This window comes from Chaetodon trifascialis, chromosome 14, assembly GCF_039877785.1.
Source record: "Chaetodon trifascialis isolate fChaTrf1 chromosome 14, fChaTrf1.hap1, whole genome shotgun sequence".
Lineage (NCBI taxonomy): Eukaryota > Metazoa > Chordata > Actinopteri > Chaetodontiformes > Chaetodontidae > Chaetodon > Chaetodon trifascialis.
This window is the reverse complement of record NC_092069.1, coordinates 18980147-19006661: the sequence shown is the minus strand read 5'-3', so window position 1 is coordinate 19006661 and position 26515 is coordinate 18980147. Positions and strand designations below refer to the sequence as shown.

At 42.9% G+C, this 26515-nt stretch overlaps 3 protein-coding genes and 1 non-coding gene across 5 annotated transcripts in view; 1 reads left to right on the top strand and 3 right to left on the bottom strand.

Annotated features, from left to right (window-relative positions):
* Positions 1-13249, bottom strand: part of pcnt (pericentrin) — a 35429-nt gene extending 22180 nt beyond the window's left edge. Inside the window, exons 1-23 of the mRNA XM_070978763.1 lie at positions 13041-13249; positions 9475-9651; positions 8873-9004; positions 7858-8007; positions 6807-7735; positions 6354-6713; positions 5431-5839; positions 4728-5144; positions 4429-4647; positions 4010-4105; positions 3736-3855; positions 3248-3494; positions 2960-3039; positions 2538-2835; positions 2129-2229; positions 1840-1951; positions 1473-1599; positions 1187-1306; positions 1015-1093; positions 805-906; positions 377-488; positions 240-280; positions 13-147 (exon numbers count right to left, since the gene is read on the bottom strand). Of these exons, the coding sequence (XP_070834864.1) occupies positions 13-147; positions 240-280; positions 377-488; positions 805-906; positions 1015-1093; positions 1187-1306; positions 1473-1599; positions 1840-1951; positions 2129-2229; positions 2538-2835; positions 2960-3039; positions 3248-3494; positions 3736-3855; positions 4010-4105; positions 4429-4647; positions 4728-5144; positions 5431-5839; positions 6354-6713; positions 6807-7735; positions 7858-8007; positions 8873-9004; positions 9475-9651; positions 13041-13088 (4611 nt within the window). The 5' untranslated portion in view covers positions 13089-13249. The remainder of the gene's footprint in view (positions 1-12; positions 148-239; positions 281-376; positions 489-804; positions 907-1014; positions 1094-1186; positions 1307-1472; positions 1600-1839; positions 1952-2128; positions 2230-2537; positions 2836-2959; positions 3040-3247; positions 3495-3735; positions 3856-4009; positions 4106-4428; positions 4648-4727; positions 5145-5430; positions 5840-6353; positions 6714-6806; positions 7736-7857; positions 8008-8872; positions 9005-9474; positions 9652-13040) is intronic.
* Positions 13250-14292: 1043 nt separating this feature from the next.
* c14h21orf58 (chromosome 14 C21orf58 homolog) lies at positions 14293-15873 on the top strand. The gene is made up of 6 exons (XM_070978577.1): positions 14293-14339; positions 14444-14517; positions 14739-14894; positions 15175-15289; positions 15373-15518; positions 15727-15873. The coding sequence occupies exons 1-6, from the start codon at positions 14306-14308 to the stop codon at positions 15871-15873; spliced, it is 672 nt and encodes a 223-aa protein (XP_070834678.1). The 5' UTR covers positions 14293-14305.
* Positions 15874-16348: 475 nt separating this feature from the next.
* On the bottom strand, positions 16349-16421 carry trnak-uuu (transfer RNA lysine (anticodon UUU)). Its single transcript has one exon. It is a non-coding gene; the product is annotated as a tRNA-Lys (tRNA).
* A 243-nt stretch (positions 16422-16664) lies between these two features.
* atg9a (ATG9 autophagy related 9 homolog A (S. cerevisiae)) lies at positions 16665-26491 on the bottom strand. Of its 2 annotated transcripts, none has more exons than XM_070979162.1 (20): positions 26326-26491; positions 25968-26023; positions 24810-24961; positions 24656-24699; positions 24464-24528; positions 24188-24337; positions 23473-23614; positions 23223-23363; positions 23006-23126; positions 22676-22851; positions 22454-22576; positions 21673-21860; positions 20872-21025; positions 20017-20196; positions 19657-19869; positions 19319-19551; positions 19055-19172; positions 18664-18934; positions 18306-18451; positions 16665-18209 (listed from the first exon to the last, which is right to left on the bottom strand). In XM_070979162.1, the coding sequence occupies exons 3-20, from the start codon at positions 24910-24912 to the stop codon at positions 18201-18203; spliced, it is 2577 nt and encodes an 858-aa protein (XP_070835263.1). In that variant the 5' UTR covers positions 24913-24961; positions 25968-26023; positions 26326-26491; the 3' UTR covers positions 16665-18200. The 2 variants fall into 2 exon arrangements, with proteins under 2 accessions (XP_070835263.1, XP_070835264.1); XM_070979163.1 differs by having other exon boundaries at positions 16704-18209; positions 25968-26135; positions 26326-26475.
* Positions 26492-26515: the final 24 nt, after the last annotated feature.

Sequence of the window (26515 nt, the reverse complement as noted above, 5' to 3'; positions counted from 1 at the left end):
ACGTATATGTACCTTTTGTGTGTTCCCTTGCATTTCTGCATCATGTTGGTTACTCAAGGCAGCCAGTCTGTTCTCCAGGGTGTGGATGATGGTCATCCTTGTCTGTAGCTCCTCAGTGTGACACCACGTCCTCTGTTCCACCTCCACCTAATTAAAATGACCATAATCTTGCATCACATTTCACTCCATAATCTCAGTGGGTAACTTGTTGTACAGATTATCTGATTATCCGTTCTCACCTCAACCTGCCTTGCTGCCTCCAAATGAACTCTGGTAAGATCTGTCAAAAAGACATTTGAGCAGTTATTAAACTGTAGCAGCTCCTCAAAGCCAAATGGCATAGGTTTGTATTTTATGATCTGTATCTGTGGAGTACCTTGTAAGTGACAGTCAGAAAGTTTGGCTCGGAGTTGCTCCAGCTCCAGTGCATGTCGAGTCTTTATCTCCTGCAGCTCTTCATAGTAGTGGTCAGTGAGGTCTGAGCGCACCTAATGCACAGGTAATGACATCAAAACACGTAATTCAGAGAGTTTAAGGCACCAGTATACTCCCATTGAGAACTGCTCCTGGGACAGTAAAATTGCACCCTGTTCACACAGTGATTGGCCAGCTGTTTGGAGGTGATAAAGAAGACAGGGTTTGAACTCACTCTAGCTGTTTTTCAGTCTTGATACAACTATTTTGTCTTATGAAGTAGTTCTGAACACACATAACAAGCCTAAGTGCACTATGTGACAACAACCTGATATTTGCCTCTTATTCTGTTTTTGTGGAAATGGAGGCATTAAAGATTGAAGAACTGACCTGTTGCAGCTCTTCCTTAAAGGAAAGAGCCATAGAAGAGCGCAGATTGGCAAGCTCCATTGTGTGTTTCTCCTCCAGCTGAAGGCGCAAACTCTCAAGCACCTTATGATCAAGATCACAAAACTAATGCAGCGAAATGTGCAGAAATTTATGTCATGACAGCAAGTCTTCAAAATGTCTTAAACACTCAATTTCATAATATATGTGCACCTTGTGTTTCTCCGGTTTGAGGGCAGTATCAGAGGGCACGTGATCTTTTTCGTCTTCAGCTTGGCTTTGGGATATGAAACTGAAACAGAGACCAAAGGCAGTGACAGCAGGAGATTTTTATCCAAGTTTGTAGCATGTGTATCTGGTCTTACATTTAGACCCACAGGCATACCTGTCATCTGCGGTTTTAAGCACAGATTCCTCCAAGGCACCTTCCACCAGCCTCAGCTGGAGCAGAGCAATTTCCTCTCTGTGGTTCTCCTCTGTAACCCGCAATCGCTGCTCAAAGTACCTAAAGGAGGTAAAGCATGTATGATTTGCGGGGGGTCGGTAAAAGGGTAGGAAGAGGAAATTCAATAAAGGTGCAAGGACAGACGATGGAGGTTAAGACTTTTTTGAGAATAAATGCATCAAGACTGTGTGTGTCTGTGCCTCCGTGACTGTTTGTACTCTTGTACCTCCTCAGGCTTTCTAGCTCAGCCTCATTCTGCTCCTTGATTTCCCGCTTTTGATCATTAAACTCCGCCTTCAGGCGCTCAATGTCATCAACACGAGATGAGCGAGCGAGCAGCTGTTCCTTCAGCTCTGCAAGAAAACAGAGACAGAAAAACGTGAGAACACAGAAACTGGATACATACACATGCAGGGGATGTCTGAGCGCAGTTTTCTTCTCCTCTGTGTCATATCACACCACAGACAACAGCCATTGTTTTATATAACTTGTACTTTTGTTTAATTCTGAATATCTGAACTGTGAGTATCAAAATAAATACAGTAAATGAATACACAGAACTGTCAGGTTCCAGGCTGGTGAATCAATCTCACCTCCCAGCTCTTGGCGACTCGTCCTCATGCTCTCCAGCTGGGTCCACAGCTGACCGACTTCTTGTTCTGAGCTCTGTTTTAGCTGGGCCTTCTCCTCCTGCAGGCGCAAAACCTGGTTCACAGAGAAGACAAACCGTAAGTTTTCTATTGTTTTATATACAGGCCTGAAACGTCTACAAAATGACACAAAAATTATATTAAGTTCTGTTAATTAAAGGAACAATCTGTGTATTGATATAAGAAATAAATGCCGGTTTAGCTCCATGATAATGTGCATGAGTGAGCTCACCTCTTGCTGCAGTTGCTGCTCCCTCTCCTCTAGATGGAGTGCTTGCTGCTCTTTCTCCTGCAGCGCTGCCTTGTGACTAGAAATCAACTCCTCCTTAGCACCTAATCAGCATTTACAACAGAGTGAGCAAAGCAACAACAAGTTATATAAACAAGAAAACAAAAAACATTGAATAACAAGTAACTCAGTGGCCATGATTTGGAAATTAGCATAATTCTACTATTGGTAGAATGAAATTAGGTCTTCAAAATCACAACTGCTATCAGCCACTCAGCATGATTGTATATTGTACGTATTGTTCTACTTAGACATGGAAGATACAGATTCATTTCTGATGAGTTTCCATCAATAAAATAATGAATTTATGAAGATGGGAGGTTGGAAGGATCGTAGAAGGATGCCAACTCACAGACAGCTGCATCTCTGTCAGCCCGTGCTTGTTTCAGTTCCTCCGCTAGGTTCTCGCTTTGCCCCTTACTGGAGGTCTGGAGTTCCTCCAGCTTGGCCTGTGACTCCTGCAGCTCTGACTGGGTCTGGGACAGAGCTGCCTGGGCTTCAGTAAGAGCTTTATTGGTTTGGGAGAGGGAGGCCTGTGTGCTGGAGAGTTCTGTTTGAGTGGCAGCAAGGCTGTTCTGGGTCTCTGAGAGAGATGTTTGGAGGCTTGACTGGGCACTCTCGGCTTCTTTATCCCACTCTGACCTCAGAGCCTGAGAAAAAAAGACCAATATGAACTGAAATAAATCCAAAATATTCAGTGCAATGACAGCACAGATGTTTAAAAGCTTCCATAAGCCTTTCAGCATTTGTCTAACATGCTTTATAAAGCTTTACCTGTATCTTTTCAGAATGCTTTTCCTCCATGACACCTCTCTCCTGTGCAACAGAAGTCTCCCACTGCTGCTTCAACTCGTCTGTACATACAGATAAAAAAAACGCATGAAAAGATTCACCCACATCACAGAATTTGAAGGTTACATCTGAGGCTGTGTTCTACTTTATCCTGAATAAGCTTCTAAAGAATGAGGGTGACTCACCCACATCCATAATGGCCGACACGTTGAGTACACCGAAGGGCAAACGTGAAAAAGAACAGGGACTGAACAACGGTAAACCACTCACTCATGTCTTGTCGGTGCAGCTCATGCAGTCTCTCCTGCTGCTCGTGGCTCTGCTGCCTGATCTGATCCAGTTCGAACTGATGCTGGGCCTGCAGTGCTGCACTTTCCTGGGAAAATGCCTCCCTCAGGGAGGCCTGGACCTTGTTAAGAGCAGACTCCTGTTCCCGCTGCAAGTTTACCTGGGAGTGCTGCTCCAACTGGGACATGTGGGCACGGGTCAAGGCTTCAAGCTCACTGATCCTCTGGACCTGAAGGAAAATAAAGCATAAGGTGCAGTTTGTGTGAAAGCTTTTCCTGAGTCTTGTAGTAACTTCACCTGCTTTATATTTACATCTTAGGCACTTATTCACACAGTTACTGTCCATACCAATTTATTACTGGTGCAAAGTTACAAAACACCACTTTTAAGTACTACTAAGGAGTACAAGTCAATGTCACTAATAGAATTTGACTATGAAATAGTTCTATACTACGACACATGTAGCATACCTGGGTCTCCTGCAGTTCAGCCTGGTGGGCAGCCTCCATGCTCTCCCTCAGCTGAATAAGCTCCTCACTGTGTTTTGCAGCCAGCTCTGAAACCATCCTCTCATGCTCACGTTCAGTGACCTGGAGGAAGACAGAAGAGGAACACAAGAAGCTGAAAAATAACACAAATAATGCAGAAAGAGACATAACTGAGAGATGGGAGATTTCACTGTAGTGTGTCATACTGGGAGTGAAGCGCTTGCTCGTGAGTATTCAGACTCATTAATCCTAATACCTGTTTGATTAGGCTGATCTGTTTCTTCTGTTCTTCCTCCATAGTGGCCTGCCGCTTCATCAGTTCTAACTCCAGGTGACTGTTCAACTCAGAAATCTGGGAATTTAAGCAAATTAACATTAAGGAAATTCCAAGACTAGAAGGCACTCTTTCAAAGTTAAGCAACACTAATGCTGCACAATCTTCTTATTTTTAATTTCAATAATGCTGATAAATATTAAATCTGGACCCGTATCAAATACAAGATGTCTGGCTTTCAGCACCACACCATAAAACATTAGCCTGCATGTAATATATAGAAATATATAATACACAAATAAATGAGTTATAAATCAAAATTTTTACATTATACAGACGAGTGCTATCATAAAGCTATCAAATAAAAATTACTTGAATAGTGTGTGCTTTTTAAAATCCACCTCTTGTTGTTGTTTCTCCATCAGGTCTTTCATTTCCTGTTGGTGGGATGACTTGAGCCTCTCTGTAGCCTCCTCAACAGCCACAACCTGCTTCTCCAGGAGAGTCTTCACCTCCTCCTCCCTCTCCCTCCTCTGCTCCTCCAGGTGATGCCTCACATCAGTGAGCTCTTTCTCCTTCTCCTGTCTCTCTTCCTCCCATTTCTCCTTCTCTTCGGCCATCTGTAAAAATGAGTTTGCGTATCGTGTTAATCTCTTCACAGCAGTTATTAAATAAACTCTTGTGACATTTTATATCTCACCTCAACATCCTTGGCTTTCAGCAGGTTCTCAAACTGTTCCAGTTCCTCCTCGAGGACTTGTTCCATTTTTCTAATCCGTTCATCCATCTCCTCTTCTTTCCTCCTGTGCTGCTCCCTCTCCTGCACTGCCTGGGCTTGGGCCTCCTCCAGGTTGGCCAGGTTTTGTCTCAAACAGACAACCTGAGACTCCAGTTCATTCTTCTCTTTTTCGGCACTGTCCAGACTGCACTGGCTGTTCTCCAGCTCTTCCTGCAATCTTCCCACCTCTGTTTGAGCATTTAGAACCTGCGCACGAGCAATTTCAAGCTCCTTTAATGTTTCATCCAGCTCCATTGTCCTTTGACCGAGAAGGGCCGCCGTGGTTTTATGCGTCACTTTTGTCTCCTCGAGCTCCGACAGGAGACGTTCACAGCGAGCCTTGAGAAAGGAAGAAAAGGAAATTCCTTTAGCTTTTCGAACATTATTCTCATTTTTTCAAATCACTTCACTGCTTCCTCCCTTTGAAGCCTTTTGGAACCAGTTTATAACAGCTGCAGTATAATATCATTTCCATCCATTTACAATGAATTGGTTTTAAAGAAAAAAAAAACCCAAGCCACTGCCTCCCTCCTAAAAACATAAAATAAACAAAACCTGCATGCAGAGACTAGTGTGTTTACATTCCTATCAAGATATTAAGTCAAACCCAGTTATACTGGTATACCTGCAGTGTTTGCAGCTGGTTGTCATCTCCGAGCTCTGGGCTCTGTTTGGCAGATTTTGAAGCCTGCTTTATCTCCTGCAGAGACAATAGCAGCAGCTCCTGCTGTGTTTGATGAGACGGGAGCGCATCCTCCTTCTCGTTCTCATTTTTTAGCTCCTCTACCAGTTTATCTGCTTCCTCTGATGGAGAGGGAGACGGGACCAGCGGGCAGGTCTCGGCAGCGTCCTTTCCCATCAGCAGTACTGCATTCTCTTTCCCTCTTTCTTCCATTAAGGCACTGAGTTTGTTCTTCAGGTTGTCTTGTTCATGAGCTTTCAAGTTCATCTCCTCCTCAACATGTTTCCTCTTTTCCTTCTCCTCTTCAAGTTCCCAGAGAGCCTGCCTGAGCTCTTCTGTTACTTGGGCCCACCTGAACATATAAAGATAGATGAGCAAGCAATGAAAACATAGGGTCACTGATTATATTTTTTTTATAAATTTTATATGAACGAACACTAACAGATGAAGAAAATTCACTTTAGCTAAAAGCTTCAAAGATAACTTTGACAAAACAATTCAGGGGAGCTAGTTTGTGATAGAAGTGGTCATTTACTTAATGCACTTAATGAAAAATGAAGTTAGCACAGACATCCTGCAAGTAAACTGAGAGACAATGAATAAGAAATGTGTCATATAATAAAAACACACACACACACACACACACACACACACACACACACACACACACACACACACACACACACACACACACACACACACACACACACACACACACACACACACACACACACACACACACACACACACACACACACACACACACACACACACACACACACACACACTAAGCTGAAACAATCATGCAAAGAAAAGCTGAAGAAAAAAAAATGAATCACATGCCCTAATTAACTTCATTACTGTACCTGCTCCTGGCCTCCTCCAGCTCCTCAGCACTCTTGATAACTTCCTCCCTCAGCACATCCAAGTCCTTGTCCTTGACAGCCAACTCCTCACGGAGCTCCGCACACTGCTGATTCAGAAGTTCTTTTTCGAGGTCTGTCTCCTCAAACGGCTGTTCAGATAATTTACTCATCTCCACCGCGCTGGAAGTGGAGCTGTGAAGCCACTGAGATAGAGGCTGAGGCTTGGAATTATCAGCCACAGGGATGGCAGGGGAGCAGCGTGGGCTAGAACTGTTGTGGAGGTCGTCGTTTTCTTCAGGGAAACGGTTTGAAATCGATAACAGAGGCTCATCTCCCAACACTTCACTGTTCAGTTCAAAGCTGTGATAAGAGGCACAGAGGCAAATTAGTACATTTAACCAGCCTATAAATCGAAAACACTCATACAGATAGCAGAAATAGCATTTCTCTAACCTGTAGTCTGCAGAGACGTCCAGCTGACTACAATGTTCAAAGCTTTCATTGACCACTGAAGACTGTGAGTGTGCAAAAGGAGCTGAGGATAAGTAGCGCTCCATCAGAATATCCCCAGGCACTGATATATTCATGGCGTCCTGATCAGGTCCACTGTCCACATTGTCCTCATCTATATTAAACCTTTCATCATAACTAAAACCAGCCTTAGCTTGGTTCTGCCGATTCTTGGAGGCTTTGAGTCCCATCACCTCTTCCTCTCTAAACTTCAGTTCTTTCTCCCGCTCCTCCAACAGCTGCCTGACTCTCTCCACCTCTTCTCTGTGCTCGTCTTTGAGCCTCTGCACCTCCTCCTCCTGCCTCTGTTTTTCCTCCTTAAGGCTCTGGACACAAAGGGCAGACCTGGCCACCTCCTCACTACATCTCCTCTCTATATCATCTTCCTCCTGAAGCTTTTTCTTCAGCTCCAGCACTTCTCTGTTCAGCTTCTCCTTCTCCGCTTTGTACTGCTCCATCTCAAGGCACTGAGTTTGGACTGAGCTTAACTGGGTCTGGAGGTCTTGTAGCTGTGCCTCCCTTTCCTTTCGCTCCTCTTCCCTGCCTTTCTTCTCCTCCTCCAGTAAAGAAAGCACATCTTGGTGTTTCTCCATCTCCTCCGCTAGTTCAGCACAAATGCGTTGGCTGTTCTCCCTTTCTTCTTCAAGCTCAGCCTTCAGTTTGTGCAGAATAGTGTCTACCTCACTGTCAGTGCTAAAGACTTCAACACTTGACTCTGAGCCAGGTCCTGCACTCCCTGATTCCCCTGATGGTTCTTCCTTATGACTGATGTCTACAGCTTTGGAGCAATGGCCATGTTGATGCTGTTGTTGTTGAGTATTGAGGACTTCAGCTCCTGACTGACTTTTGATTCGCAGAAACTCTACACTGGTCTGTGTGAAAGACAATTCAGAGAACATTCAAGTTCAGTTGCAGTGCATATGAATAGTTCAGTGTATATTTTAGGCAACAATAATCCTGTGCTCTCACAGATTTAGTTTTGAGTGGCACTTACCTGCTGGAGCTGTCTCTGCAGCGCCTGAATCTGTCCAGCAAGTGACTGTGCCTCCAGCTGTACCTGGTCTCTACTGGCTAGGGCATCCTGCAGTTTGGAGCTGAGCCTCGCAATGATCTCATTACGCGTCTCCACAGCCTGCTGCAACTGCTGTAAGGGTTTTTAAAAGAATGGGTCAATTTCACAAGCACAGACATAAACGCAATCACACATGCTACCTGAGTACTCAAACCTTTTAAATGACAATTAGAATACAGAAAAAGACCAATGTCCTTGTTGATAAAAAAGACAGAATACTATTTGCCTACAGTATCAGAGGACACTGTATCAAAGAGAAACCCCATATTTTAAGACTTCTAAAATGTAACATAAAACACCATGTGACACTATAGTCAAGCTAATTTTAGGTTTTGAATTCATGCAACATAAATTTAGACATTTTGCAACATTTCCACAATTTGAAATACCAAGTTTTAACTCCTCTACACACAGACACAGATAATATAGATGAACTATGCTTTTCTGCATGGCTGCACTGATCTGAAAACACAGCAGGCCGAGTTACATTCCCCATGGGCTGGAGATGACACAGAACACAGACACACAAATTCACACACCATTACAAGACTCCCATTGTCTTATGAGTAAACAAAGCATGAAGACAAATTAATCCATCAGACCAAACAATTCCAAACACACTGCAACACGGCATGCAAACACTGATTTAAATAATCATTTTAGAGCCCAGTTTCCACTGTGTGAATCAGAGCCTGGGATTATAATGCAAAGTTTGCATTCATGACATTAAACCCATCTCCTTTTTTGAGTCATCCTTAAGCCCAGTGAGTCTTTACCAGCAACAACCACATAAAGCCCAAAGGAACTACTTAGAAGACACAAAATTACTGAATTGAGATAAATGAAAAAAAAAACTGCTTTTGTCAGATGCTTCAACGTGCACTATGAAAAATGATATCGTCCGACTAAAAAATGCTTAATCATTGACTGTGGATACCTTGAGCTGCTCTTTTCCAGTGAGTGCAACTAGCTCCTCTTCTCCAAAATCTTCCGCAGGGGACAGGCTGTGCTCCAGGGTGGGGGGCTGATCCTTCTGGGGAAGAGGTGACTTCTCTGGCTTCTGGGGTTCCTAAAGGATTAAATAGTTTTAGAAATAAGACGATTTTCCCCACGTTGCCTGATAGCAATGTGAAGAAAATGCAATCCAAGTGCCACCAAGATGCATGTACATCTAAGGCTGTGGGTGAAGTTTTCCTTTAAAAAAAAGGCAGTAAATAGTGCCACAGTTAATCCTGTCCAGGTTGCTATGACAACATGGCCTACAGGCAACGTGATGGCTAGTGACCCATTTCTCTAATATATGTTTACCGAACAGGGGGCACGGACCACTTGTTAAAGCTTACAGTGAGCTAGCAAAATTAAACAAATGATGGAGGTCAGCCAGTGTGACCCGTGAACAGTCCTGATTGATGTCATGCAATACAGGAATCTGAGTGATGAAAACAGCCAGCTGTTTATATTAAATATAAAGATTTCGACAAAAATCTGATTTATTGCATCTGTTCTGTAATTCTATTACTGAATGAGTCTGTGGTGTACCTCATGGTTGGTCTTGTTGTTCAACTGTGTGTCATTGGCTGAAGAAAGTGCAGGTTCTACGTGACGGTCTTGCGTTGTGCTGTCATTCTGCGGGACAGTCTGGCCCTTCCTCTTCTGCGTCTTTTTCGCCGCCCCCGAACTGTCGCCTTTCGCCCGCTTCTGTCGGAAGCTAGCAAGCTGCGCAGGAAGGACAACGAGAGGTAGATGGACACATAGGTCAGGACCACTGAGCACCACCACACTATGAGCATGGTGAAGCTCAGGGGTCAAAGGTGAGATAGAGCCAGAGTCCAGATTTATCTCCTCAGTTGAAAAATGAAAAAGTAATCAAAACAACATCCTGAAATCAACCAAAGTATAAATGCACACGTGTGCAAATTGTTGACAGTTTCTGCTGTAGAAGAGAAAATAGATAGGCAGCCCTTATTTTGATGAGTCAGAGTTGTGCAACAAAAAAAAGACAGTGCCCAATGAAGCAAGAAGAAATCCCAAACTCACACCCAAAATAGACTACACCATAGGCTGACGAGGTATCCAAGTTCGAAATGAGGTGATGATGCTAAATATTCTCAAGTCTCCAGAGAGCTGTTTCAAACCCATGAGAAGTGCACATTTTAGTGACTCACATTGGAAAACCTCTCAACAGACCAGAAACAGCACAAGGTTAAGAAAAAAGACCAAAAAAAGGAGCACACATCCATCCCTGTCATTTTGCATTTTGCAAGTCAGAGACAACTGCCTGACTGGAGCTTTTTAAAGCACCACAAAGTCCTCTGTGGAAACATGAAATGGCACGAAATAAAAAAAAATAAAAATCAAGAATCTGAACCTGAGAAGTTCATTCACAGTGAAAAAACATCATCCCAATCAAGCCACGATATTTAGATTGAATTCCAGAGAGACCGATTTGGTACAAATCCACCTCAGGCTGTTTCTCTTTGCAACACACTCCTCTTTTTATCGCTGTCTCCCCCTCTCTCTCTCTCTCTCTCTCTCTCTCTCTCTCAGCCGGTCTCTTCTTTAAGCAGCTTAAAATCAGATTACAGCAGTTCACATTGTGACAGGGACCCTCATGAAGCCCTCCATCAATAACTGACAGTCAATCATCGACTTCCTTTCTTGCTGGTGGTCAGACCTGTCATTCTTCCTTAACAGAGCAGTTGCTCTACTGTCCAGATGTAGATCTTGCTGTCTGTAGGCAACAGTGCACTGTGCCAAACCTTTCATCCTGAAACTCCCTGCTACAGTGCAGAGAGATGCACAAACTCTGGATAGGGGATGGCATGTGTCTAGACTGAGGAAAGAGGGTGGAGACTGAAGAAAGCATTCACATGGAGAGGAGGAGACAGAGTTGTGTGTGTGGCGAGCAGCATCACAGTGTGCATGCTCAATTCAATTTGAGATTACACAGCCCTGGGTGAGCTACTTGTAGCTCTGCCTGATGACTCACATACATGTGCATGACAACACGGTATGTGCATGTGCATCCATGGTTATTCTGACGACACGTTACATGCCTGGTCATAAAGCCACACTGTATTTGCTTTGTGCTCCCATTTAGCGCCACGCAATGCATCTTCAACCACGCCATCTTCCTCTTTTGACCCCTAAAACCTTTGCTTAAAGCGATAATTTCTTCAACTCGACCACATTTAAATCTCTTCTCTTTTCACATCGTTCACCTGCTTTTGTACATCACTTCCATCACCCTGTTCACCACCTCCCCCTGCCACAACACACATGCCATGTGAAAGATACATTAGCCAGATGAGCTGTGTTTCGCCCAAGGCCACTTCTGCACCGCTGAGAATCTGACTAACCGACTGGCTGTAGCTTATTGTGGCCACATCAGATGTTACTAAATGGACTATTGAATGCCGCCATTGTGTTCTCAACAATGTGAGCACAAGACGCCTCACAGGATTTGTGTTTGTCTGTGTGTAATTTTTGTACATATGTGCCATGCTTTCAGTGTGGCAAATAAATCTGAGCTTTTTAATGTGCAAAATACAGTAAAGGAAACTGACAGCACTCCATTGCCATAGCAACACCATTCATGTGAGATGTGAGTGCAGCATGTTCAACCTCAGCAAATCTCACGGGATCACTGCACCACCTGATGGCCTGCAACCAGCATGACAGTGGATGCAAGCTGTGTGGGTACAGCAGAAATTTCCTTTCGGGTTTACAGTCTTGATCATTAGTGTTGAGTTGTTCTTTTAAGAGCAGTGGGTTTAAATCTCAACACTTTACAGCAATCATGTTAGTGCAGAAAAGCAGAAGAAATCCCTGATTGCCCACCCAAGAGAAACCAAAGCAAGAAGACCGAAAACATGAAAAAATAATGTCCACGAACCCACAGTGTAAGGACAGAAGTCAATGTCTCTGCCAGTCACCAGTTTCTATACTTACCGACTGGCTGCGGGGCATGTTGGAGGATTTCTGTTATGGGGAATACCAATGGTTCAATTGAGTTATTTCTTAAGTATTATACATCGTAATAAAGTACCAACTGTATCTTTTGATATGTTCTACCATGAGCTGGAATTAAACAACAAAACATATGAGAAATTCAATAAAATCAGCCACTCTAAAAATGTGACCTAGTTATAAATCTAACTTTTACACAGCATGACCTGGTTTCCATACAGAGATGGCCATTCCTGATTATAAGCCCATTACTAATATGACCTCCCATTGAAGCAAAAGCAGCTGCTTGCTTTTTCAATTACAGCATCACAGCAGCAGGTAAAAACAATGCCATAGGAGGTGCATCTCTTGTGACTATATGCCTCATCAGTTCTTGTGTCACTTAGTTATAACTTTGCATCTAACGCTAAAAAGAGCATTTTCAGAATGGCCAAGATCAAACAACTGACATTATGATTCAGAATACGTTTTCATAACAAAGATTCTATCATGTTTTCCATATTGTGCCATAAAATTCCTTTAACAAACCCACATATTTCTTTCTAGACGCTCTTTATTGCTGTAAAATAGCTTCTCTATGTTGGTGAAACTTGTAATAGATGTTGAAAAATGCGCTTGTACATTGGATTGCAAAAAGCATATTTTGCCCAAACGCAACACTAAGCAATAACTTCATGGAAGTTCAAAGAAACTCCGGCGAAAACATCGGATGCACCTGCAGATCTGAAATTCAATACCTTCATGTACGTGAAACAATATATTTTACAATGTAGAAACAAAACTCTCTCGTCTTTATCAAAAATGGGCATCCCTCAGCCTCTGCTGGACCGCAAGTGTGTACGAAGTGATTCAATTCATTAGCCGATTAACCTCCTCGATGAATGTTATTGTTATCTCTAGCTATGTGCAACCTCAGCTAATGACTAACACGAGGCATATGCGCGGCAAATGAATAAAGTTACGAGTGCCTGCAGTTAAACGGGCAAATGGAATCTAAGCAACGATAAACAAGACATACAATAATATAGCAGGCGGGTGTAGTTAACGGTGGACAAACGCAAAGCTATGACAAAAGAGTTGGCTAGCGTTCAGTGCTAGCATTCAGTATTGGCGTACGTTAAACGTTAGCAACAAACCTTAGCTCTCCCAGCCTCTAGTTTCCTCTGCCGTTCATCTTCATCCATCTCTTGGTTGAAATAAAACTATTAAAAGTTTAGGACATACGTCCCAACTCAACCGAAAAGCACAGCAGACCTTCACTTTGCATAAGTTAGCAAAAACAAAATCTTTCAGCTCCCTTAAGACACAACTGTCAACAGATAATATTCAATATGGCCGCCAAGTCATTTCAACTCCGCCCTTATCGAGTTCCCGTGGATGAACGGACCAATCAAATCCTTATATTCTACATCTTCAGCCAATGGAGTTCGCGTCGCTCAAATATATTCCCGCACATATATTAAACCACTTCCTAACTTGAGTATCAGTGAAAACTGAAGTCCCGGTGACCAATGAAATGGCCGTGTCAAGTCACTATCTTGGATTGACGGCCCTTGTAGCCAATCAGAACAAGCAAATGCACACATGTCTTTGTTCATGTCAGACTTTAGAGAAATCTCTACAGGCTCAGGAGTTTCTATGGCAATAGATCGACCTTATTGATGACGACTTTGAAAACTATCACAAAAGGTTAACATCATTCAAATTATATCTATTCAATCCATAACAACAAGTGTATTCCTTTGTAGTGTAGGATATCTTTAATAAATATACATATATATCTAGTTATATATGTCACATATATATATGTTGTTATATATATCTATCCAAGCAGGACCTTTCTGTCTAACTTTTATTCATTTAAAAACTACAAATCAGAAGAATAAGTGTAGCTGAACAAATGTGATATTGTTATTTCACGTTGAACATCCCACTCCCTCTTGCCTCTCTCACCATAGAAACCAAGTAGTTATGCAAGTCATGGTTGGGATCCAGTGTTTAACAGTATCCTGTGGAAACCACAGTCTGGCTTTAGTCTTGACTCAAACACACAGGTGTACACAAAGTCTGTGTGACTCCAAACGCCAACACTTCAGGTAAATTAGATATTAAAGGCATATATTTCCATGCATGACAATAACACACATTCATGTCTTTTTTTTAGCATGGCACTTCTATGATTGATCAGATAAGAAGACTCAAACACAAAGTGCTGGCGAAGGTAAGTGAGAAGCTCATCTGCAATTTGTCAGGTGGAAAGATATTAGTTAAACTTTATTTGCTTTGGTCATGTTCTCAGTTGAATAAATCAGCATTCTTTATTTTCTACTTTTCTGACATCAAATCTTTTGGAAATATTCTTCACTTGCATTTCTAGAGACTGGAAAACAAAAAGCACAATATGGATGACAGAGCAGAATCTGCCCAGTCTGCAAGTAAGATACTTTAAAACAAGATATTAGAGCAAGTAGAGGAGGCAGGCATGAGGAAATGAAAAGTCAGGAGAGTTGTTTCTGAGAACGTGACCTTGTCTGTTCAGGGAGTTATGATGGACAGTTTGATCAACTGCATCGTGCACTGAAGCGGAAGCAGAAGCTACTGCAAGAACTCAGGGTTTGTACACATTTTTTTACAATACACATACACGTTTTTATTTATTAACGCATTAATATAATTTCTAACATACTAACTTTCTGACATAACTAGTGCAAGAGAAAGATGGCATCCCCAATAACTGAGAGCATTTGATCAATGTCTTAATCATTTAGTCTTTTGACATTCTTACATGTGTGTAATTGTTTGTGTTTTGTTTGTATTTGGTATCTTCTGTGTAGCAGCAGCACATGCTAGAGGACCTCCACAGACCTCACACCTGGGGAGGGTCACAAAGTCCATACAAGTCACATTTCTTAATGGCCCCTCAGCCACCTCCACTGCTCCCACCCTACCAGCCGGCCCCGCCTCAGCCTCCACACATCATCCAACAGACAGTGAGAAACTTAGCATTTAATCTCAAAAACACCCCAACCCCCCCCCCCCCCCCCCCCCCAGATCTGTTACTCTGTTAAGTGTATTTGATCTTCTTTTCCTCTGCCTGATCCCCTTCTTATCCTCTGTTTTGCTCATCCATTTCCTTTCACATTACACATTTATACTGCCACTGCTATTCAGACTCACTTGCAGTGAGTTCAAGTATAATGTAAGTATAGTGCACATTAAATATGCAAAAGGTGTAATTATTATCCACTGACTTGCTTTCTTATTCTGCAGCTACCCCAGCAGCCTGCCACCATCATACAACAGTTGCCACAACAGCAGCCTCTGATTACTCAGATTCCCCCACCCCAGCCCTACCCTGCACCACGTTCAGGCAGCATCAAAGAGGGTATGCAACAGTAAATTGACTTCTATCTTGCTTTGATTCTCTCTGTATTCATATGTGTACATGTATGTGCATTTTGTTTATAGATATGGTGGAACTGATGCTGATGCAAAATGCCCAGATGCACCAGATCATAATGCACAACATGATGCTAAAAGCCATGCCTCCCATGACCCTGTCGTTACCTGAAGGGCCCAGTCACTGGGCACCCCCAACTACACATCTTGGGCAGGTACATACAATCATGCACACTCTCTGACTCATAAGAACAGAGTCTCAACACTGATCCTTTATAAAATTGTCATCTGTGTCTCTCAGCAAAATCCCACATCTGTATTTCCAGGACAGTTACCAGGGCAACTCTATTTTTGTAAGACCAGATGTCAAACCAAGGAGAAGTGCTGTCCATCATCATCATCACTGTGTTCCTAACCCTGCAGCAGCACAGCTGCCTCCCATCAGCCATCCTACATGGCTACCAGGAGTTCCATCTGTCCCAGCAGGACAAGCAGAGGGACATCTACCCTCCATACACCACGCAACAGCCCCCTTTACACTCCCACCAGTCAACCTCTAAGGTTCACTAACACCTGGTATACGTTTATGTGCTAATGTACATACATAGAGAATTGTTTTATTCTTTTGTCTGTCAATTAATTTGTTTGTATATTTACAGAAAGATTGCGCTCTGAAAGTCCTCTGTTGTCTCTGAATCAAAGATGTGTAGAACAAAAAACAGGTCAATCATAAGAAACCTAGAAAGAACCAGAAACTTTACACTGGAGCACGTGCACTAATGGAATCTGATGGAAAATTTGCTGATCCTTGAAATATTCTGAAGTATGTCGTGTGTGGATGGAAGACAAACAAAAACAGACAGGGTTCACTACTGCACATTAGACTTTAACGCTACTTTTCACATGCTCGCTAATCAAGATGGCCGTCTGCAAAGATAGACATAACTTGCCACGATTAGTTCCAGCAGACGAAATATGGAAACAGCGAGACATGATTGTACGAACAAAAGTAGATAGGAAGAGATTGGAAAACAAAAAAAGATATCGCCCGAACAGGGACTTGAACCCTGGACCCTCAGATTAAAAGTCTGATGCTCTACCGACTGAGCTATCCGGGCTCTGTACTCGTCGGTTTGAGAACCATTCTTAGAAGTTTCCATAGTATGAAACGTTTCAGAATTGTGAGGGGGTTCTCTCCGCCGTCATAACGTTACAACGTTTCATTTCTAGCTAACGTTAGCTAGCTACCCAAGTAGATTAAAGGCGTATGCTAACACTAGCCGATTAGCCGTCGGCTCATGCGTAACATAATGGCTAAAGCGACTAACGCGGCAGCCGTATTCAAAGTCAGCATCCGTCTCATCTTGTTGTGTTAGTTGCTTTTTAAGTCTGCACACAAAAACATTGCCTAGTCTTTAATGGATGAATTTTACAGCTGTACAAAATTGTACTTGTACTTAATTGTACAAGATCTATAAAACAAAAAATCCCAACACAATCACTTTTAATAGAACATCGCAGTGAATCCCTTCATCCATGACCACGTTATCAGTCTAGGTTAACGGTGTGCCAGTGATTTATCTCGATCCAAGTACATAACAGAACATACGACCTTCAATCACAGCTGTCAATCATCATGGCACGTCCCTTTGATAAATAATTACAAAATATATATATGAAAACATAAACATACAAACAAGTGACACCCTCTGCATTAACGCATGATTAAAGTGCATAAGAATTGAGGCTTAATGACAGGGAGCAGGAGAATCATGCTGTGATTAATCAGAAGTGGAGGATGGTCCTGTACAGTATTCTTACTGTGAGATTTCTACAGAAGAAATGTGTGGATGACAGCCATGCACTTGTGCTTGAGGGCTTTCTGTATGGCACAGGAGTCAATATTACATGCTTTAAACAGTCTTGTTTGTCTGTTGCACGCTTTTGCAAGTGCTGAAAAACAGTAAAAACCTGGGTTAAATGAGATAAATATGTGTTCCCAATGTCAGCCTGTTAATTGTGTAAATTTGATAAATTCAAAATTCTGAATGACTGCTAGGAAATAACATTTATTTACATTGCTGTGTGCTGAAAACTGGGCGAAGCTGTACAATTGTCTTTTAAACAAGCAACTATTAGTGCAAATGGAGGCAGACACTGGGAGAAGTTTAAGACATGTTTAGAGAACTCGAATGAACTTTGCAATGCAGCCAATGCAGAAAGCAATCAGAAAATCTGGAGTAAAACATGTTATTAAAAAATGTCAAGCAATAATGTTGAATGGTGACTTTGAGACTGTTTGAGGCCTTCATCTGTTTTGCTAAGAGGCAGAATGCAAGCTGAAACCTGCTACTGGTGTAAGAACAGATGCAATGAAAGTCAGTGTGTTACCAGCAACTTTCTGAACACATTTTGGGCAAATCATTTGTTTGTTGTTGGATTGTTTTTACAGCGACAAAGTGCCAGGGATGCCTCCAGTAGTGCTGACGTGTTCAAAATCTCTGTTTACATCACAGTAACACATGCACCTTCATTATGGAATCTTTTTACTTTATAAAAGAGTGTAGTGTATTCTCATGGTATAATAGCGACTCAAAATGACTTGATCCTGGAGGTCCTCTTCTGATACACAACTTCAGATATGTACCCTGTTTGCCTGTTTAGGCATGTATAGTTAGTAATAGTAGTATCTTTGAATGGTTGATGGTGCCATCAGTCGTGACCTGGCCAGGTCATTAGTTGAGTGTTTGGAGAGATCATGGTACACCACTCTTGCACATGCCCGTCTTCATCTGTGTCCTATCAAAGGGTCAATCCTTGACAATTGTTTGGTCAAGAACCAGGATGTTTGGTTATCTACAGAGGGTGGGACGCTCACACTTATTTGCATGGCTTGGTTATGTAACCTAAAGTGAGAGAAAGAGATCAAAAATGTCCATTTAGTTGAAGTGCACACAGACAAATTAACATAGCCACTCGAGTCACACACAGACAGCATTCACCTTATGGATATGAGGAGGCATTTCATCCTCTGAACTTTCCTCTGGTAGTGGGTCATGGTGTCGTGATGCTGCCTGGCCCTCCTCCGCCCACCCGCCCATGGGCACACGGGCCGACCTCACTATTTTCCCCCCTGCACTAAAAGAGTCTGGAAAACAGAAGTACATAGATAGAATAGTTGAGAAGAGACAGCAATTAGCACCTATACAGTTCTCAGTTAATGTAAACAAATAATGTAATACAAGTCTATAGTTTTTAGACTAAATCAAGGAGTGCAGAACCACTGGGAACAGTTAGGGCTCAAATAAGATTCCATTTAAATGGATGTGGTATGAAGCATGGATATATCATCAAAAAGACCTGTGGTGGGTCCACTGAAGCGCCGCTGGGTGCTGCTCTGTGATGAAGCCCCCTCCTGGCTCAGTACGATATTGCAGGTGGCTGAGGCTGAAGTGGGAATAGCACTGGGACTGGGAACTGTGGTGGGGAAAGTGTGAGAGCGGGGGAAATTTCTTGAGTGAGGACGGGGCTCACTCCTCACTTCGTCTGGGACGCTGTCACTGCTTTCGTCGCTCTCCTGCCTGTGCCATGTGTGACGGGATAGCTCGCCACGGGACTGCTGCTTGTGTAGCTACAAGGAAGAAAAGGATAGAAGAATGAAAGCTGTGAGATATTAAGAATAAGAAGGCCAATGTGTGAGCGTGCTGCCATTTACTCAGTTTGTGACTCACACATGCTCACGCACAATTACCTCATGTATGTAAAGTGCATGGATGCTCATCTCAGTGGAGGCATACTCTGACAGGACCAAACTAGTCAGCTGACCCTCCCATGCACTGCTGCCTGAGCTCACAGTCCGGGCATCAGTGCTACAGACAGGGAATTCAAAAACGTGGAGAATACATGAAGAAGACATGAAGACAGGAGAACACTGAATATTAATTAGCGTTTATGAGCTTTTCTCAGCATGAAAGGAACTGAGCTAAGGCAGAAATCAGAAGCAGAATTTTCTTACCCAGAGCCTGCCATTGCTTTGCTCATGGTTGAAGTGTGGCCAGCAGCCCTGTGAGCGACACTCAAACTGCCTCTCAGGTGAAGACTGCTGCTGATTGGGGAGAGAGAGCGTAAGGCAGATGCTCCATCGCTTATGCCAGCTGCTGCGTGATTGGTCAACGAGCTGTCCCTGCCGAAATGAACAGAGGTCAGGGTGGAGGGACCTCCCAAGAGGTTTGCAATGAGGCTCCTTGGCTATAAGACAAAAAGGACAAGAGGCAAGAGAGAAAATTCATTTTTGAAGATGTGATGAAATTTGACCTATGACCACTGTGACAGACTGTTAGTTTATCACTGTACCTCAGACTCAGACAGTGAGAGTGGATGCGTGTCTGACGGAGCCCCCGTGGCCTCTCTGTGAACTCGTTCTTTCAGCTGGCTGATGAAGTGTGTGGTCTCCTGTGGAGGCTGCCACTGGGGGTTGGTGATGGCAAAGTGCATCAAAGATAACTCTGTCTTCCCGTCCTCTGCCTGTTGGTAGATAGACGCCTCTGTCTTCCCCTCTGACATCCACTACAGAGGGAGGAAAGAGGGTCAACCCACAGACACACACAGACTCTCATTCACTCATGAATCTAATGCATTTCACACAGTCTGTACTTTATTTAGATATTTGCAAAGGTGTCTTTATCTGTGTATGTCTGTGTGGCTGCTCCTCACCGCAGGGTGTCCATGCTGTCTGATGTCCATCTGGGCAAAGGAGCAAGTGTCTCCTACCCCGACCACCTCCACAGTGAAGTTCCTGAAGAAATCAATGATCTCCAGAGACTTCCTCCTCAGACAGAAGATCAGGATGATGGGAGTCACCACTGGACTTATTAGCTCCTCTAGAATAAACACCTAGAAGCAAACAGAGGGGAAGGGTTAAAACTGTGCACAGGCACATCAAAAGGTACACTGAACCTCTGAATGATACATGTTCAGTTCATTGTGACTAATATCTTGATTCAAAAGGTCAGCAGCCGGGGAGATCTGGGAATGAAGTACTTAAAAAAATAACAACAAGGTGCTTCTCAGTGTGGCACTAAAACCCCTACTGCTTAAACGGATCTGCTTGATAGGCATCAGCAGAAAGCTGTGGTTTTACTAATCTCTCTGAGATATGAACACAAATCACTGAATGAAGGCGAGGGCGAGGCTCAGCATTAGAGAAAAGATGCTGCTTGTACTTACATTACAGAGGTTCATAGAGGATGTGACAAAATAACTACAGGTCTTTTTCACAGCAGAGCTGTGAGAGCAGACGCTCCAGAGGTGTAATTAATAGCATAAATGATGGCTTGAATGCATTTATAACTGTCCCAGAAAGCTATACCCATGAGCCAGCTTTCACATACCAGGGCCCTGACATTGGAATATGTAAATAGACTACAGCCATTATTGATGTCAAGTAATTACCAAGATTTCATGTTAAAATGTCTACAATGCCTGCCTACAACACAGATTTGACAAGTTAATTCCCATGCAATTATTCTGAGTCTTGATATTTCTTCCCTGTTCAGTAATCATACTCACTGCTTTGTACTGGAAGAGCTGGGAGAACTGGTCACGGGTCTCATATCTATGTGCATTGCCCTGCCAGTGGTCAGGCATGTAATGGATATGAGCCAGGATGACCCGCAGCAGCTGCTCCGGACAAAACACCATGTTCTTATCTGGAATAAATGATCTGAAGAGAGAGGAGTGGAACAACTAAAGAGATTCATAATCAAAGGAGAAGATTTAACTACTCTGTGGTAATATACTTATAAGTATGGAGTCTACAAGACTGAAAACATTCCTACAATATAAAAAAACAACATTTCTTTTGCGAATATATAATGATCAATATTGATGGAACTAGATTTTTCCTCACCGTGCGATTCATGGGAACGCTCCCAAATACCTTATTTTTTCAATTTACAGCTATTAATTAGGCTTCAAATAGCCAAGAGCTTCTTAAGGAAGGAAACCCTCTTATACTCATCAGTTATACAGCAGAATAAGCCGCTGGAGAGCATTAATGGGATTACAACTCTGGGTAGCTTTAACAGGGCAATAAAGAAATGGCTCATGGTTAAAAGCCCTAACATTCCCCAAAGTTGAAGATTTGTGTCTTATATTCATGTTTAAATTTGTACCCAATGCTTGCTGTTTCATTTCAGTTTTATAGTGACAAACAGATGATTAATAATGATAAAGTGATGAATCTGAGCTATTTTAGTTAAAATTTAAATGAGTAGCTGCCACATTTTTGCTGCAGCCTGTGTAAATAAAACCATTAAGTTGATACAAATGTGTATTTGTACAGATTAACTGGGTGACAGTAATCTCTACCTGCAGACCGTGATACACACTCCAAGCAGTGTGATCGACGACAGAACATGTTCCACTGCGAGAACATCCTCATCGTAGATAGTCAGGGCGATGAGGACAGCCAGAAGGGACCCGGCGAAAAATGCCACATTTTTAGCGACCACGGTCAGCAGTGGTGAGAGGAAACAGTTCATATACTTGGATGCAGCCTGAATGAAACAGGAACAAAGGAAGAACAAGAGAAAAAGAAGGAAACAGATTTAATTATTAACTCTACTCTACGGCAATGGATGAGAAGCACCAGTATAAGCATTAAAGGGATCTTTCAGCACAGCTGCGCTTATGTGTAGGAATGTGGAGGTGCTATGGTTGAGAAAATGGAGTGCCAAATGAAAGTGCTGTCTGATGGCAAGATAAAGCACTGAAAATATTCTAAATGTCACATACACTTAAAACTAGATTTTTTTTAGTGGGCGCTCTTTTAGGTGGCTAAAATACATTTTGCTGCTGATCATGTCCACAGTAGCACATTGCTTTGCTTCCATACTCCTGCTGCTTCTCTAAACTGGGCGCATGCTGACTGCAGTCACTGTAGATAATACACTGACTATGAATGCGTACAACCGCACTCAAAAAAACCTGAGCTATCCCTTTAAGAGCATGATATTAATACTACTACTACTATTTAAAGAAAAATAACAAGTCAGTGTCCCAAAATGGACCCATTTTATAAAAGTAGGTTTCAGAGGAGAAGAAACTTAACAGCATCAACTGCTGTCAGGAGGTAAGCTCGTACACTGACCTTGTAGCCTTTGCTGAGGCGTGACATGAGCTCATGGTCCAACTCATTGAAATGACGTAGGTAACATCGTCCGTACAGAGACCAGCATCTCGCGCCCAGGGAGCCAGGCTCTCGCTTGATCACCTAGGTGCACACACACACACACATACACGCAAACTATTTTCTACAGCACTAACTGAAAAGGGAAATGTGTAAGTTTGTATGTGCACGTGAACCACTTACCTCTGTGTAACTGAAGAAGGCGTAGAGAATCTGCCACACCAGAATAACTGGACACAGCAGCAGATTGGCAATCCCAATCCACAGAATACGGGATGCCAGCCTGTCTGCCAGCTCAAGCCTGTTACCTCCTCTCTTGTACTCTGGTTTCAGGCTCCACTCATTCTCAAACAGAGAGCCTTTGGTGCAACCAAGAAAAAAAACCAAGGGAGGTCATTTGTAATTCTAAACCTCGATAAATAGGCAAATATATGAGTGCATGCATGCAAATGGTTCATTTAAGCATAGAAATGCACACACATGCTGTAGGAATCACACTGAACATGTACACACCTGGCCCCCAGAAGAAGATGAGTTCAAAGTTGTACTTCAGACCCCGGGTGTAGAACACACACTCGCCGAGTATAGGAGGTCGAAATCGCACAGGAAGGAGTGATTTATTCACCATGGCAACCTAGAGAAGCACATGAAGAAAGCTTTGGTACACCTTATCATTATGTTTACAAGGGGCTGTGTCAGACATGAATAGTCCAGCAAACAAACAGCATACCATGTAGTTTTTAAAGCGGAGGATGCGGTGGTAAATGTCGAGCTCTGTCAGTTCTTTTTTGTGGATGCAGATCTGGTGCTCCTTCTGGATCTCCACTATCCTGGCCTGAACCTCCTGCCATGTTGCATAGGGGAGTTCAGACTGAAAGGAAAAGGCACACTGAAGGTTAGTGGATACTACGACTCATTCTATGTGAGTCTGCCAACAAAACAAATCTTCAATTCAAAACACATCACTCTGTGTGTCTCACCATGGTCATCTTGAGTGCATTGATGTAGAAGGACCGGATCTCCCAGTAGCAGCAGACATTGTAGATGAATTTGACCAGGCGGTGTAGCCAAAACACACCAGAGATTATCAGCACAAAGATCACAAATGCGTTGTCTCGGATACTGCGGGACAAAACATTTACTTGTATGACTGAAAGATGTAAGTAATCAACAGCGTTAAGATCTAAATGCTTTGGCACATTTAATAGACCAATCAGCCACAACATTAAAACCACTGATGGGTGAAATGAGTAACATCACTCTTGATACAATGCAATGTTTTGCTGGGGAACCCTGGGTCCTGGCAAATGTATAGATGTCACTTTGACACATACCAACAACCTAAACAGTGCTGCAGTCCAAGCACACCCTCCCCAGGCTCTCCATGCAGGCAGTGGCCTCCCCCAGCAGGACAATACACCCTACCACACTGCGAAAACTGCTCAGGAACGGGATGTGCCAGACCAAGCCCAATCCAAGGATGCCCCAGCCCACAACCCACAGGACCTGAGTGTCCACGCCCCAATGAGTCAGAACTGTTTTAGCAGCACAAGGGGGATCTACACAACATTATGCAGGTGGGTTTAATGTTGTGGCTGATTATAATTTAAAGACACTAGAGCAAACATTTGTAAATTATTTCTGACACATTTCAGCTTTGGTAGCTGACTAAGTTGACTAAAGTGTCACACTCACCGGGCACTGCAGACATCCACTGGGAGGAAGGCATCTGGCAGGGTGACTTTTGATGAATCGGTGTGATTTACAAACTTGTTGGCAAAGAGTATGTCATAGTCCACACAGTTAGCTAGGAACACTGTGAAGCCAACCACAAACAGCAGCTGACTGCATGGAGAAAGAAAGGAGGAGGACAGGGCAGGGGAGAAAGTAAGAAACCACATGTATAGGACACATCAAGCACTGTGCCAAGATTCCTTCAAAAACTTCATTTTTGGTGGATAGGATACATACACCAGCTCAAAGATCTCTCCCAGCAGCATACAGGTGAATCCATTCTTCTGGTGCAGATTATAAACGTAATAGACATTAAGGAATATTGTAACTGCATCTCAGGTTAGCAATACTGTTTGTGTCAAAACTTCAACACACTCAGAACACTAGACATGAGGAATACATACAATACAAAGTCAATTAAAAGGATATTCTCTGGAAAAACAGGTCCAGGTTTTCAATGTGGTGCCATTGAGCTGCAAAAGATTTTTTATAAATCATGAATGGCGTCGTTGTTAGATATGACATGTTTCTGTGTGAGTGACAAGATCATGGTTTGTTTGTGATTTGTGTACGCATCTCATACATTTGGCTCCTTCAGGCACATGCATCAGCAGGTTCTCCTCTCCGGGGGGAGAGTCGCTATACGACGCCTCCAGGCGCTGGTACTCTGTGTCAAAGTGCGCCATAGTGACATCAGCTTCAGTCTCACCAAGTAACTGAGTCCACTGCTACAAACTGGAGCGCAGAGAACGACAGGGAGAGATGAGGAGAAGGTAAGAGGGTTGAAGTTAGACAGATGAGAGGAGAAAGGAATATAGGGAAAGTTTACACATCATATTTTGGTCAATAATCAGCAGATTATAACACTTGCACAACCTATATTTGGAAAACATGTTGTACACCCTACAGCCTATATTGAGGCCTCAACATTTACATTAGCCTAGATGTGGAGGGCAAAAACTCTACTGTGCCTTCTGAGGGGAGGTCACAGGTCAGGATCAGTGAGAGAGCAGCAACCCTGGAGCTGGACTCTTTCTCACACAGGGGTTCAATACTAGATTTCCTCTGCAAAGTCTCTTTACCAAAAACTGCAACTCTGGACTACTGAGCTAGCTTGACACATTCTGAGAAAGAACAGTCATAGAAAACGTGCCGCAAAAGCACAGCAAGCTTCCTGTTGCGCAAATGAAATGAGTATCTCGTGAGTGTAGAAAACTTGTGGTATACCCCCTTGATGTTGCATCTGCCCTTGTCAATCAGACTGGAACAAATAGTAAATGAAACTCAAACCAAGACCTGCCAACAAAAACCTAAAAGCCTCCTGGTAGATAATAATATAATAATAACAATTATTATTTGCAAAAAAAAAAAAAACTAATTAACCTTTATTTAACTAGGTAAGTCCCAGTGAGATAACGTCCATTAAAAGTACAAATACAAGAGCACTAACAGCACAATCATATTCAGTACAATAACGAAAAAACAATGGCACCCAGCAGGAAAGTATAATCTGAATGACTTACAGAGAGGCTGAATATTTCTCAAGATGCCAACATATTTACTGTATATTCAGGCTAAGTTGTGGTTTAACCGCCTGCAATAACTGTTTTATGGCGTAATAACTGTCCTTACACCCCAGTCATTACTCCACAAACCAAGGGCCCTCCTTAGGCATGCATCTTATGCTAAAGGCTGAAAAAGGATGGTGTGACTTATGTTCCAGCTACACAAATATGCTTACCTCCATTGCAGTACAGTGTGTCCTCTCCAGTCCTGGTATTGACTCAACATTCCCAGCTGAAAAAAGGAAGAGACGTTCCCCTTAAAACTGTCCTCTTCAATCCAAGACCAGAACAGACTGTAGGAAAGGGCTTTAGGCCATATTTCTATGCGGGGGCAACTTGTAGCACTGCACACACACAAAAATAACAGAAATATCTGACTGTTGCTGTTGAGTAAGCTAGCACCGACACATGTAAGAACGAAGGCACAACAGGAGGACTGCTTCAGGTGTTGTTGTTGTCGTGGTGGTTTGACAGCGCAGGCCTGCCTCCCTCACATGAAACATGCTACCTCTCAAATCTGCATGGAGTCCTTACCGTTGGGTTCTTCTGCCACCGCTGTGCTAGCTTAAACCAGCGTATCCACCGGAATTTTATATGAGTAACGTCTTGTTTTCGTTTTCTTTCGGCTCTCTCGACGCCAGTTTCATTTTCGAAACAGCTAGCAGTGTGGCGTCCGTCACAGCTGAGCGACAGGAGGGTTATCCAAACATAAAAAGAATTCCTC